The sequence below is a fragment of the Choloepus didactylus genome, chromosome X (genome assembly GCF_015220235.1).
Source record: "Choloepus didactylus isolate mChoDid1 chromosome X, mChoDid1.pri, whole genome shotgun sequence".
Lineage (NCBI taxonomy): Eukaryota > Metazoa > Chordata > Mammalia > Pilosa > Megalonychidae > Choloepus > Choloepus didactylus.
In genome coordinates, this window is record NC_051334.1 from 124,030,849 (window position 1) to 124,045,659 (window position 14,811).

Sequence of the window (14,811 nt, forward strand, 5' to 3'; positions counted from 1 at the left end):
GTTTGGAACACAATTTTGGGAGATGGTAGCACAACAATGTAAGTACACTGAACAAAGATAACTATGAATACAGTTGAGAGAGGAAGGTTGGGAGCATGTGAGACACCAGAAGAAAGGAGGAAAGATAAAGACTGGGACTGTGTAACTTGGTGAAATCTAGAGTATTCAACAATTGTGATAAAATGTACAAATATGTTCTTTTACGAGGGAGAACAAGCAAATGTCAACCTTGCAAGGTGTTAAAAATGGGGAGGCATTGGGGGAGGGATGCAATCAACATAAACTAGAGACTGTAACTAATAGAATATGACATTTTAACACCCACCGAAACATAATCGGAATTTCTAGTCAAATGCTTTTCCTATGCTGTATTCATTTTGAACTCTTAATTTGTTTTCCATTTTATACTCTTTCACATTTTTTCTGAATATAGGTTACAAATAATAATCTTTTGTGTTATCTCCCCCATCTCAATACCACAAAGTCACCTGTTTCACCTAGGCTATATTTTTATCCTTTACAGTATTATATGCTTATTTAGCCAGTTATACTCCAGTAACCTTGTCAATGTAAAAACATTAAATAATTAAGAATAAATAATGGAGTCATTATTTTCACTGATCCTAATCAGCAACAATTCTGCCTGATAAATTCTTTCCATCTCTAAACAGCCTGAAAGAAAAATGAAATTGGGGGAAACCTATGATGTTTTTCCAGACATTGTGTGCTTTTAATAGTTCAAACAGTGATACAGCTTGCTAAGAGTAAATTAATAGGCTAGCATTTTGAAAATGTTCAAAAATTAATTTTGGTGATGAATGCACAACTGTATAATGGTACTGTGAACAGTTGAATGTATGCTTTGTTTGACTGCATGGTATGTGAATGTATCTCAATAAAAATGAATTTAAAAAAATGTATACTTTAATAATTATAAAGCTTATAAATACTTAGGTAAGCTTGTGGAGAAGCTGATCAAGATACGTAAATTAGGAGATACAAGTGTCCATCTAAATTTTCTTTCATTTTTTTTTACAGAATATTTTATTAAAGTTTAATGTACAATAGCTCATTTGTCATTTGGAAGTCACTTTATTGTAAAGATAATTCTTTTGTCTGATGATAAACAGCAGCCTTTGTCAGTGATTATTCTGGATATCCACATTGGAGTAAATTAGATTTCTTCTTGAGACATAGGTTTCCTTCTCTATTTCTGAGGTAATGATTTTATTATTTCTGCATTATCTGGAGGATCCTGATGCATCAGCAAATCTGATGATTTACTTTCCATAGAATGCTGTGAAATTGCAGAAGAGTGAGATGATGATCCTGATCTCAAAGCTTCTGATACGTTGAGTTTAGGATTGTCTCTTCTGTCAGGGAACCTTATTAATGGAGTACGTGGCTTGACTACCTGAATGACCCTGCTGGCAGATAACATTTTGCTGCCCATCATAATCCATGACTGGTCAATTGATTTTTGACAAGGTTGCCAAGGCTGTCAAATGGAGAAAGAATTGTCTTTTCAGCTAATGGTGCTGGGGCAATTAGATACCCACTAAATTGGCCAGAACCAAAAAATCAGATAATAACTAGTGTTAGTGAGGATGTGGAGAAACTGGAACAATCATACACTGCTGATAGGAATCTAAAATAGTAGAAGCTGCTTTGGAAAACAACATGATAGTTCCTCAAACATATATAAAGAATTACCATATGACGGTGCAATTCCACTGTTAGGTATATACCCAACAGAAATGAAAACATGATGTTCACACAAAAACTTATACACAAATGTTTATAGCAGCATTATTCATAATAGCCCAAAGGAGGAAGCAACCCAATAAATGCAGTATATACATACAATGGAATATTATTTGGCTATAAAAAGAAAGAGGTACTGATATAAGCTACAAAGTGGATGAACCTTGAAAACATTACACTAAGTGAAAAAGCCAGTCACAAAAGACTACATATTATATGATTCCATTCATAGAAAATGTCCTGAACAGGGAAATCTATAGAGACAAAGTAGATTAGTAGTTGCTTAGGGTTGGGGAGTGGGATGGAAGGTGGAGGGAGATAGCTAAAAGGTATACAGGGATTCTTTTTGAGGTGATGAAAATGTTCTAAAATTGTGATGATGGTTGCAGTTAGGAATTATGTGGTATGTTAATTATATCTTAGTAAAGCTTTTAAAAAATATATTACTTGTCTGTCCTTGGATAGCATTTCTTCATTTATTCTGAAATTGGGAGAGTATGGTTAAGAAGCTATGAAGATGTTTTGATGTTAGGTCTAGAGATCCTGGAATGCCATTCTAAAATGTTTAGATACATTTATTAAGCATTGGCAGGCCATTGAATATTTTGATTCTGTTGATTCAATAGCTGGGATTATTCCAAAGAAAATGTTTTAGGAAGGATGAAATGTATAGGATCAAATTGAATGAAGAGAAGCTGAAGCTCAAAGACCAGTCAGGTTTTTACAAATAGACTTTTAAGAAGTGGAGGCAGAACTTGGCAGGTGAAATCACTGCCCTCCCCCCATGTGGGATCAGACACCCAGGGGAGTGAATCTCCCTGGCAGTGTGGAATATGACTCCTGGGGAGGAATGCAGACCCAGCATCCTGGGATGGAGATCATCTTCTTGACCAAAAGGGGGAAGTGAAAGGAAATGAAATAAGCTTCAGTGACAGAGAGATTCCAAAAGAAGCTGAGAGGTCACTCTGGTGGGCACTCTTACACACAATATAGACAACCCTTTCTAGTTTCTAATGAATTGGGGTGGCTGGCGGTAGATACCTGAAACTATCAAGCTATAACCCAGAACCCAGGAATCTTGAAGACGATTGTATAAAAGTGTAGCTTATGAGGGGTGACAGTGGGATTGGGGAAGCCATCTGGACCACACTCCCCTTTGTCTAGTTTATGGATGGATGAGTAGAAAAATGGGGGAAGGAAAAAAACAAACAAAGGCACCCAGTGTTCTTTTTTACTTTAATTGCTCTTTTTCACTTTAATTATTATTATTGTTATTTGTGTGTGTGTGGTAATGAAGGTGTCAGGGATTGATTTTGGTGATGAATGCACAACTATGTAATGGTACTGTGAACAATCGAATGTACGATTTGTTTTGTATGACTGCATGGTATGTGAATATATCTCAATAAAATGAATTAAAAAAAGAAAAAAAGAAAAAAGTGAAGGCAGAATGGAAAAGAGAATCTGCATTTAACATGGGTACATTTTTTTTCCTGTTCTTTCAGGATCCTCTTGTGCATTTATCAGAAGACATGATAGCAAGAACTTATAACATTTTTGCTATAATGTTTTGGTACGCAGTAGAGATATTAACCTGGGAAAAAGAAAATGAATTGCCAGGAGACTTAGAGATGGTGTAAGTATAACCCATTTATTCCTGGTATTTGAGAAACTGCTAACTTTTAATTTTAATAGAGCTAAAATAGACATAATCTTTCTCCCTTTAAGAATCAGTTTTCAGCACAATAACTTCAATTTTATAGTTTGTAAATATGTGTGATCCACTTAATTGTTGGAGCTTTCTCCCACTTGGTGGGTTGGTGGTCTAGTTGGTTTGTAGCCTTATTTGAACTGTATCAAGACTCTACCACTGGTTTCTGGCACAGGCAGTTTTGTTTGACTGTGTGATAAAATTTATAAATTAACTCTGCAACCTGCCCTGGTGATTACTTTTTGTTTCATTTATCATTGGGGAAAGAGCTCTCTGATACAAGTTTTATGGTTCAAATAAATGCACAAATGGAGTTTTTTTTTTTTTTTTTTTTTTTGTTAAGTAAATCCCATACTTTATTTAGATTTGTTCTGTTTTTTACCTAATGTCATTTTTCTGTTTCAGGATACCATATTACATTTTTTTTTTAATTTAATAAATTTTATTTTGAAATAAATTCAATCTTACAGGAACAGTTGCAAAAACAGTACAAACCCCATACATAGAACTCCATCTTACCCCGACCCCCCTCCCCCAATACCCTGATCCACCACCTTTAACATCCTGTCACACCACCATTTCTTTCTTTCCCTCCCCCTCTCCCTCCCTCCCTCCCTCCCTATCTGTCATCCATCATCTGTTGCTCTGTCCTCTGAACATGTGAGAGCAAGCTGCACTTATCTTTGAACAAACAATATAATTCACATATACCTTTCCCATGGACAAGAACATTCTTTTATGCAATCTCATTAAGCGTGGCTAAGTTGTTCAAGAAATTCAACATTGATATAAAGCTTACATTCTGTATTTCCTTTTTTTTTTTTTTTTCTTTTGTCCCTTCTGTGTCCCTTTCAGCCTCTTCTCCATCCTCAGATCCCATCCAGGATCATCCTTGGCATTTAACTGTCATCTATTTAGACTTTTTTTTTTTTTTCAATTGTGGAAACATATATATAGCCTAAATCTTCCCATTCTACCCCCTCCCTAGCATTCCATTAGTGGGATTAATCACATTTAGAATGTTGCAATGCTATCACCTTCCCACCATCCATTTCTGGAAGTTTCCCTTCACCCCAAACAGAAACCCTACTCTCATTTCTTAACTCCCCATTGCCCCTTCCCCCACTTCTCAGAACCCCTACTCTGATTTTCATCTCTATGGTCATATTCTCTGATACTTTCTTTGTGTTTACCATGAGGCTTAAATTTAACATCTTGAATCTATAACAATCTTGTTTTTCTTTGATACCAACTTAATTTCAATATGACATATAAGCAGTGTTCCTATACTCCATCATTCCCCCACCTTTATGTAGTTCCTGTCAAAAATTACCTATTTTACATTGAGTCCAAAACCACTGATTTATCATTACAGTTTATGTATTTTAGATCCTGTAGGAAGTAAATAATGGAGTTATAAATCAAAAATACAGTAGTATTGGTATTTATATTTACCATGTGGTCTTTACTGGAAATCTTTATTTCTTCATGTAGTTTCAGTCAATTGTTTAGTGTCCCTTCCTTTCAGCCTGCTCAACTCCCTTTAGCATTTCTTGTAGACCTGATTACTGGTGATGTAGTCCCTCAGCTTTTGATTATCCGTGTTTTCATCACCCCCTCATTTTTATCCTCTAGGTGTTTGTGAATTCTCCAAGTTTCTGATGGTTATTGACTTCTATTTGTATTCCATTGTGGTCAGAGAATGTGCTTTGAACAAACTCATTTTTTTTTTTTTTTTAATTTTATTGAGGCTCGTTTTTATGTCCCAGCATATGGTCCATTCTGGAGAAAGATCTGTGATCACTAGAAAAGAATGTGTGTCCCAGTGACCTGGGATGTAATATTCTATATATGTCTGTTAAAATTCTCTCTCTCTCTCTCTCTCTCCTTTCTTTGTTTCTCTGTTGGTAGGGCTCACTTTAGTATCTGAAGTAGGGCAGGTCTTTTATTAGCAAAATCTCTCAGCATTTGTTTGTGAAAAATTTAAGCTCTCCCTCAAATTTGAAGGAGAGTTTTGCTGGATAAAGTATTCTTGATTGGAAATTTTTCTCTCTCAGAACTTTAAATACATCATGCCACTGCCTCTCACCTCCATGGTGGCTGCTGAGTAGTCACAACTTAGTCTTATGTTGTTTCCTTTGTGTGTGGTGAATTGCTTTTCTCTTGCTGCTTTCAGAACTTGCTCCTTCTCTTCAGTATTTGAGAGTCTGATCAGAATATGTCTTGGAGTGGGTTTATTTGGATTTATTCTATTTGGAGTTCACTGGGCATTTATGCTTTGTGTATTTACATTGTGTAGAAGGTTTGGGAAGTTTTCCCCAACAATTTCTTTGAATACTCTTTCTAGACCTTTACCCTTCTCTTCCCCTTCTGGGACACCAATGAGTCTTAAATTTGGACGTTTTATTTTATCTATCATATCCCTGAGATCTGTTTCTATTTTTTTGATTTTTTTCCCCATTCTTTCTTTTGTTCTTTCATTTTCTGTTCTGTGTTCCTCAAGGAGGCTGAGTTGTTCAGCTTCCTCTAATCTTGTATTATGAGTATCCAGAGTCTTTTTAATTTGGCCTGCAGTTTCTTTAATTTCCATAAGATCTTCTATTTTTTTATTTACTTTTGCAATATCTCCTTTATGCTCTTCTAGGTTCTTCTTTATGTCTTTTATATCCTGTGCCGTGCTCTTCTTCATGTCCTTTATATCCTGTGCCGTGCTCTCATTGCCTGTCTGTAGTTTTTTGATTAATTGCGCCAAGTACTGTGTCTCTTCTGATCTTTTGATTTGGGTGTTTGGGTTTGGTTTCTCCATAGTGTCTGGTTTTATCATATGCATTAAGATTTTCTGTTGTTTTTGACCTCTTGGCATTTTCTTTACTTGATTTTTAATTTGTCAGAATTGCAGCTTGGTGGCGTACACTTTCTCTAACTAACCAGCAGATGGCGTCCGTGAGTCACCTATTCCCTTCAAGTCAGTTCTCCCCAACTTTGTCTTTGTGGTGTGTGGGGATCTGATTCTTGGGTGGTCCAACTGGTGCACTTAATTTGGGTGTGTTGTCGGTGCTGTCCGCTCTGAATGAGGGGCGTGTGTCTGAGCAGTTAGGGAGGAAGGGCAGCTTTAATAATCAAACCTCCCAGGTGTTCCCGGAGATTTAAGGCTGTTCTCTGCTGCTGACCGAAAAGTCCTTGGTATTGGTGTGGGTTCCCTGGGATTTCCGAGTGGTTCCCCCTTCCCTGCTGTGCTCTTCCAGGACCTCTGCTGAGGGAAGGAGGGCCGTGCCATGTCACAGGTGCGTGCCGGCCTCCAGGGAAGCCCTGGGATGCCAGGCCATGCAGGGGCGTTCCCACCCCGCTTCAAAGATGATTGAATGGGACACGTTAACTTCCCCCTTTCCGCACAGCTCCTCCCTCCCAGCTCCAGGGCAACCAGCCGTGGGTGTATTAAAGGCCACTGTCCACGGCGGATATTGTGGCATGTGCGCAGTGCTGCGGGAAAGACTCCCTGTTACACTGGGTTTCTTGGCGCGGCTCTGTGCTGTGATTCAGCCCCAGGCAAGAGTGCCCCCGCCCGCTGGGGAGATGGCTGCAGGTGGTGTGTTTTTTTCTCCTTTCGGCTCCCCTTTGCTTCCCTGGGCCCGAGACAATCAGCAGTGGGTGTGAGAAGGGGTATCCTCCACACCAGACACCGGGGTGTTAGCCCAGCCTGCTCCCGTCATATCTGCAGCTGCTCCTGGGCTTTTTTCTTTTTTTTTTTTTAAAGAACTAGTCTGTCTCCAAACGCCAACCCACTGTTTCCCTACACCACAGCGTGGCTGAGGGACTTTCAGCCGACTCACTCACTCATTTCAGAATACAGACTCCTGGTTTCACCAAATGCATGGTCCCTGTAGATTTAGCAGACCTTGTCTGGCTGGTGCTACTCTGGAAGTGGTGTTCTGGGTCACTTTCTGGTTTTTATCTAGTCTTTTTCACGGAGGTGTTTTTTTTGCCCTGTCTCACCTAGCCACCATCTTAAGTTCTCAGTTACAGCCTTTTATAGGATCTACAACAAGTAAGGCAAGACAGGTGATGTTTTTCTTACACACATGCATGAAAAACTCTTCAATGATGGTGACGATGTGTTTATATTAAATTAATATGTAAGTTTTTTTCCTGCCAATAAAATAGACTTTTTAGGTTGTTTTTTCATCCTGCCATTTCTTTTTAAGAGAAATACCAGTCGGCAGACAAAGCCACTCAAAGTTCAAGTTATGCATTCATCTATTGTTGCACACCAGAATTTTGGTTTGAAAGTTTTATCTTGGCTGGGAAGTATTATTGGATATTCAGGTATGTTCACAAAAGCTGGTGATATTGACTGTTCAGAGATGTTTGCTGCCTTTCAGATGTTTTTCTAGTTATTTTTCCTGGCTCCCTTTTTTTTAGTTTTGGTGTTTTCCATTGGGTACATGGTTGCCAAGTACAGTATTAATGAATGGAATCATGGAAGCAGTTTTCTACCGAAAATTTTCTTTAGGATACTTATCACCAATAATTTAAAGATTTTAGCATCTATTCTTTAATACTTACGTATGTAAGCTTTTTCTTTAGTTTTTAAATGATTACTGTTTGGTAGCCTAATTAAATTTAAGTTATTCCTTTTTTTTTTCTGATTATTTTGTATGCTTGAAGAAGACCAAAATAGTGGTTTAAATTATAAAGTATGGAATACAAAGTTATTAATGTTTTGGTCATTTTAATGCTTATATTAATATTTGAAGAACTTTTTTTCAAGTTTAGCATTTGGAAGATAGAGGAACTTGTCCTCCAGGGCTCTCAAGTGATTGGTGCTTAGTGAATTTTTGTTTATGAATAAAGAACATTTAGCATAGCATTAAGAAAGTGCACTGGTAAATATCATAGTAAAGAGGTCATATATTCTTTCTTTTGACTTTTAGCACGATTTTATATCATACTTACCTTTTGTTATCATGAGATACATAGTAATTTTACAATAATCTGGTTTAATTAGCATAAGTGCTTAGAGAAAGATTTATTTCAATGGTTTTGGGTACTTTCTTCTTTAATTATATTCTTTAAAGATGAGAGGCCATCACTTTTCTGATAGGCATATATTTCAGCATTCTGGAGGAAGATTTTGTGTGTAATGCAAGATTTTTCTTTTTTTCTGAAAATATTAATAAATAGTAAAATATTTTTTTGTGAAGAAATTTGACCTTTAATAAAACATGTAAAACTCTATAGACCAAATAGAATCACTATATTTTAATTTTGAAGTTGCTATTTCATGACTACTTTTCTTCCTGTTTTAAGATGGTCTTCGCCGGATTTTGTGTCAAGTTGGTTTACAAGAAGGGCCAGATGGTGAAAACTCTTCTCTTATGGATAGACTAATGCTTAGTGATTCCAAACTGTGGAAAGGTGAATCCCTTAACTACTTTTAAGATATGTGGGAAACTATTTAGGTAATTGTGATGTTAAATTTTTTTGTTGTTTTATGTTTGTTTTTGGGGGGAGATATTAAATAAATATATTTATGTTTTCAAAAATTAACAAAATTATTGTGTCAAATATGTATAAATAGCATATATTATTATTTCAAAAGCTAGCAATCTCATTCTTTGAAAAAAATTTTGAGGGTCCAAGAAATTAAATAACCTTTAAGGGTAAGACATGTAACAAAGTGAATGTATTTCATGTTTTTCTTTCATATTTTGTTAGGAGATTATATTTTTTAAAAAACCGATTTTATATGTATACAGACTGCAAATATTTTATACTAAGAACACTGAAATATTTCCTCTTGAGACTTAAAATATAATTGATTTTACAAAAATTTCAGAAATGTAATTTTTTGCTTTTTGGAATATCCCTCTTATATCCTGATCTTTTTCTTAACAGGTGCTAGGGGTGTGTATCATCAGTTGTTCATGAGCAGTCTGCTTATGGATTTGAAATACAAGAAATTGTTTGCTATTCGATTTGCAAATGTGTTTTCTCAATTTTGAAGATTAACAAAACGGTTGTTATATTAAGAGGACCTGTAGCCCATTACTGTATCCAGGTTTCATAAAATGAGCAGCTAATAGTAAGGTGTCTTGATTTTAAATTCTAATAAACTTCATAAATGACCTTTTATCTTTGATCAATGTCTTGCCCATCACCTCCCATGATAATATGATCTCCATCTATGCAGCATACATTTCCCTTTATTTCCAAAGGTGACATGAAATGGTAATGAACAATTTAAACTATGCCATTATGAAGTTATGGTATTGTTCCTATTAAATTTTGTACAAGGAAAAGATAATCTTATTTAAGCTGACATTTATGTATAGATTCCAATTCAGTAATCATGAAACTCTAGGTTGATAATATGGTTGAATTATATTCTTCTCCCTTTATAGCAGCATGCGATTAAGCTAACTGCTTATTTGCCTGAATTAGAGGTTCTTAACCAAGAAACTATGTGAGAATCATTTGGGGATCTCTTTCAAAATGCATATGTTTGTGTTGCATTCTCAAGCCTGCTGAAGCACATTCACTAAGAGTGGAGCCCAAGCATGTACATGTTGAAAGAACCACCTATGTGATTCTGATTTGCATCCAGAAGGCTGAAAATCTGGTTTCATCAGAGACAGTGTAACAGCTCTGGTTTATTCCCTCCAGTGTACGGTGTCATCCCAGGATTTTAGTAGCTGTTACTTCCTATTTGGTCTCCCTAAATTAATCAATATTTTTAGAGGATTCCATTGTTAGAAATAATTTCAATTATTCTTGTCATAGCAGTGTTATCTCATTGACTTCCTCCAGCAGTGGCTTTTCATTATAAACCTTAAACATTTGGTCAATGTGGATTAGAGGTGAATCTCCCCTTGTTGTTTAGAATTACCAGCAGTTGCAGAGAGATTTTATGGACGATGATCACGAGTGAGCAGTTTCGGTGACTGCTCTGTCTGTCCAGTTCTTCACCACACCTACTCTGGTGAGTAGTGCTTGCCTTTTCTTTGTAACTGATAGCTGCCACTCCTTGCCTTTTTTTGCCTTCTTAATAGAACTATGAGTGTTTGCAGAGTGATTATGTGACAGATGACCACGACAGAGAGTTTTCAGTCGCAGACCTCTCAGTACAGATATTCACAGTTCCTTCACTTGTAAGTACTGAAATACTAAGAAGAACTTTTCTTGTTTTCCATTAACAGAAGTAAATAGAGAATAATAAAGAACTAAGATCTGTATATTCCAGAACAGAGTGACATTTCCTTAATGGGCAATTAGACTTCAGATACCTTCAGCCATACTAGAAAATATCCCTGAATATCAAAGTAATCTGAGGAAAAATTCCATTTTAGAAAAACAAAAACAACTGGATAAGGCTTCTTGTTATTAAAACTACTGTTAAAAAGCTCTTAATCCTTACTTTTTCATGGTATTTCCCTGAGGTTTTGGACTAAGTTAAAATTAAACTGATTGGTTTAACAAATTCGATCCATGATATTAGACTCAGCATATTGTATACCATCTCACATATTGAGGAACTACCACTCCACCACCCCCACCCCACCCCCAGGAAGGAAAGAAGTAGCTAAGGCAATTGAATCACAATGATTGAGTGGTCTTTTATACAAATCACTAGTGGCTCCTGAAAGCATCACTATGTTTCAGTACCATACAATAGTTAAAATTCATATCTAACTTAACAAATAGATACTGAATGCCTATTATTTATCGGGCTTGGTTCTAGGCTTTAGGAATGCAATGGTGAATGGAAACAGGCATGGACCCTGCCCTCATGGAACATAAAGTAGTGGGAAAGACTTAGATAAATGAATCTAATATTATAATGAAAACTGAAAAAATAGGGTGATTTAAGAGAATATAAGTGCTTTATTCAGGAATGGAGGGAAGGAAAAGGAGGGGTGTCCATGCATAGGGCCAGTTCTTAAGAAAGTCCTAAAGTAGGGAGGACCACTACCAACATGGGAAACAGCAAGAAAGCCAATAAGGTTGAAGATCCTCAAACATGGAGTAAAATGAGACCAGAAAAGCAGACAGAGGCCATATCGTATAGGTAAGAGCATTGTAGAGTTAAGAGCTCTTAAAACTTAAGAGCATTAAGTTTTAGTAACAGCTTTAATTTCCAGTTTTTTGTTTTTTTTTTTTAATGACTGGTTTTTCACAAGATTATTTTATGCTCAAGGATGTGTTCTAGTACAGTTGAAGCTGTTTGAAGCCTATTTGCCCATAAATGAAATATTATTATACTCCAAATTAAGGATTTTGGTTTTATCTTAACACAGGAAGGCATTAAAGAGTTTTAAGTGGCACTTATATCATAACTTTTACCATTTTAAAAGATCATACATTTATAATTTGGGGAATGAATTGACAGAGGGTAAAAGTGAAAGTGTGGGGAAGCTAAATAGAAGCTAATACAAAAATCCAGACAATAATTGATGGAACTTTAAACTGGGGTGGTGACAATGGTTCTAAGAGTTGTGAGAGGTATTTAGGTAGTAAAATCTGATCAGGTGTGGGGTTTGAGGGACATAAAATTTGGTGATTGAGTGGATGTTTGGTTTGACAGAGAAGTACAAGGGTAATTCTCAGGTTTCCGTCTTGCAACTGAGTGTGTGTTGTGCCAGTTACAGGTAGTGCTGGAGAATAAGTAAGATTTGTGAAGAGGGAAAGTGATGTTTTCAAGTTTAGTCAGGATTGAGTTTGAGAAGCATGGGTAGTCAGTTGTATTGATCTTTTTGTCCTTTTACATGCTAGTACCACACTGTTTTAATAATTATAGCTTAATATGCCATTTTGTCATTTTATAGAGCTAAATCTCCTTTCATTATATTCTTTTTTAAAATTTCTTATTCTTAGGCCTTTTTTTCTTTAAGATGAACTAAAATCTGTTGATCAATTACCAAAAAACAACAACAAAGACCACATTGGGATTTTGACTGGAAAAGCATTATATTTGTAGATTAATTTGGGAAGAACTTTTATCTTTCCAATATTGAATATTGCTATCCAGGGACATAATTCGTCTTCATTTATTCAAATGTTATTTTATGTTCCTAGTAAAAGCTAATAGTTTTCTTGTTACAAATCTTACACATTTTAAAATTAAGTTTATGTATTTTATATTTTTGATCCTATGGTACATTTTTAAACTGGCTATGGTTAGTATGTAGGAAAGCTACTGATTTTTATATAGCCATCTTTTTTTCCCCTATTTATTGTACTAGAAAAATTGTGGGTTTACAGAACAATCATACATAAAATACAGGATTCTCATTCACCATCCTACTACCAACACCTTTCATTGGTGTGGAACATTTATTACAATTGATGATAGCACTTTTTTTATAATTGTACTTTTTTTTAACAGTAGTTACTTTTGTTATAATTGATGTAATTATTTAAATAGTACTATTAACTATCATCCATAGTTTACACAGGTGTATTTTTTTTCCATATACCACCTTATTATTAACACCTTGTATTAGTGTCATACCTTTGTTATAATTCATGAAAGAACATTCTTATACTTGTTCTAATAACTATAGTCCATTGTCTACAAGAGGGTCCACTGTGTTATACAGTCCTATGTTTTATCTTTTAATTTTTATTCAAGTAGCATATGCGACCTAAAGTTTCCCCTTTTAGTCTCGTTCACCTATATAATTCATTGCTGTTAATTACACTCACAATAACATGCTACCATCACCATCATCCATTTCCAAACCTTCGCAATCAAACTAACTAGAAATTCTGTGCAAAAGAAGCATCTACTCCCCATTCTCTAATCCCAATCTATCCCCCAGTAACCTATATTCTAGATTCCAATTTTATGAGTTTGCTTATTCTAACTATTTTATATCAGTGAGATCATACAATATTTGTCCTTTTGTGTCTGGCTTATTTCATTCAGCATAATGTCCTCAAGGTTTATCCATGTTGTTGAATGAATGCGTCAGGACTTCATTCCTTTTTACGGCTGAATAGTATTCCATTGTATGTGTATACATGTTATTTATCCATTCATTGGCTGCAGGACACTGGGTTGCTTCCATCTTTTGGCAATTGTAAATAGAGCCGCTGTGAGCATCAGATTGTAAATATCTGTTTGAGCTCTTGCTTTCAATTCTTCCAGGTATATACCTAGTGGCTGGATTGCTGGGTCATATGGTTAATCTATACTTAGCTTCTTGAGTAACTGTCTTCTATTGTGGCTGCAACCATTTTACATTCCCACCAGCAGTGAATGAGTTTCCTATTTCTCCACATCCTTTCCAACACTTGTAGTTTTCTGTTTTTTTGTTTGTTTATTTGTTTTTGTTTCTGTTTTTAATAGTAGCCATTCTAGTGGGTGTGAAGTGATATTTCATTGTGGTTTTGATTTGCATTTCTCTAATAGCTGGTGATGTTGAGTATCTTTTCATGTGCCTTTTTGTCCTCTTTGGAGAAATGTCTCTTCAAGTCTTTTGCCTGTTTTTTAATTGGGTTGTTTGTCTTTTTATTGTTGAGTTGTAGGATTTCTGGTTATTAAACTCTTATCGGATATGTGGTTTCCAAATATTTTCTCCCATTGAGTAGGTTGTCTTTTCACTTTCATGACAAAGTCCTTTTTGGCACGCACAAAAGTTTTTAATATTGAGGAGGTCCCATTTATCTATGTTTTCTTTTGTTGCTTGTGCTTTAGGTATAAAGTCTTATATATCCAACTTGTATCTATCTGGTCCTTTTATTAACTTTTCTTTTTAGTTCTCATATTTTGTGTTATTCTCTTTGAATTTCTAGTTACTACTCATAATAATTTGTTTTTATAAGTCAAGTGTTAATAAATGCAACAAAGTAGAAAAGCAGGTTAAGGATATAGGGAGTGGTAGTGGAGGAGTCATATTTTAGATAGGATAGTCAGGGAAGGTCTCTCAGAGAGGTGGTATTTGAGCAGAGACCTGAAGGAAGTGGGAGAGTAAATGATCTGCCTAACTAGTGATAGTCTTCTAGCCAGAGGGAATGGCAAGTGTAAAAGTTCTAAAGTGAATGTGTACTTGGCATTTTGGTGGAAGGAACAAAAAAAAGGCCAGTATTGCCACCATGAGTGAGGCACTACAATAAGTAAGGCAGAGAATGGTCAGTGAGGTCACTGAATTTACAGATAAGGGTGAAGGTGGAGTGGGCAGTGCCAGGCCTCTGGGGCCTTGCAGGCCATTGTAAGAATTTTTTCTTTTATTCTGAATGAAATGGGAGACATTGCTAGGTTTCTAGCAGAGGTGTGATATGTGATTTACATTTTTAGAAGGACTGTGTTGAATGACAGCAAATATCCTTGTCCGGTG

The 14,811-nt window shown here is 35.8% G+C and overlaps 1 protein-coding gene and 1 pseudogene across 17 annotated transcripts in view; one reads left to right on the plus strand and one right to left on the minus strand.

The window, feature by feature from the left end:
• The window catches only part of LOC119522776 (E3 ubiquitin-protein ligase UBR2-like), a 127,247-nt gene that overhangs the window by 89,590 nt on the left and 22,846 nt on the right, over positions 1 to 14,811 (plus strand). For 4 of the 17 annotated variants that reach the window (XR_005214520.1, XR_005214522.1, XR_005214523.1 and 1 more), the window contains exons 5-9: positions 3,270 to 3,400; positions 7,680 to 7,798; positions 8,783 to 8,890; positions 9,371 to 9,562; positions 10,525 to 10,623. Coding sequence is in view for 2 of the 17 variants with exons in the window: in XM_037821407.1 (XP_037677335.1) it covers positions 3,270 to 3,400; positions 7,680 to 7,798; positions 8,783 to 8,890; positions 9,371 to 9,477 (465 nt within the window). In the remaining 15 variants the exon portion in view is untranslated. The other 13 variants (XR_005214532.1, XR_005214534.1, XR_005214533.1 and 10 more) reach the window with 8 other exon arrangements.
• Positions 1,175 to 1,456, minus strand: LOC119522777 (annotated as a pseudogene).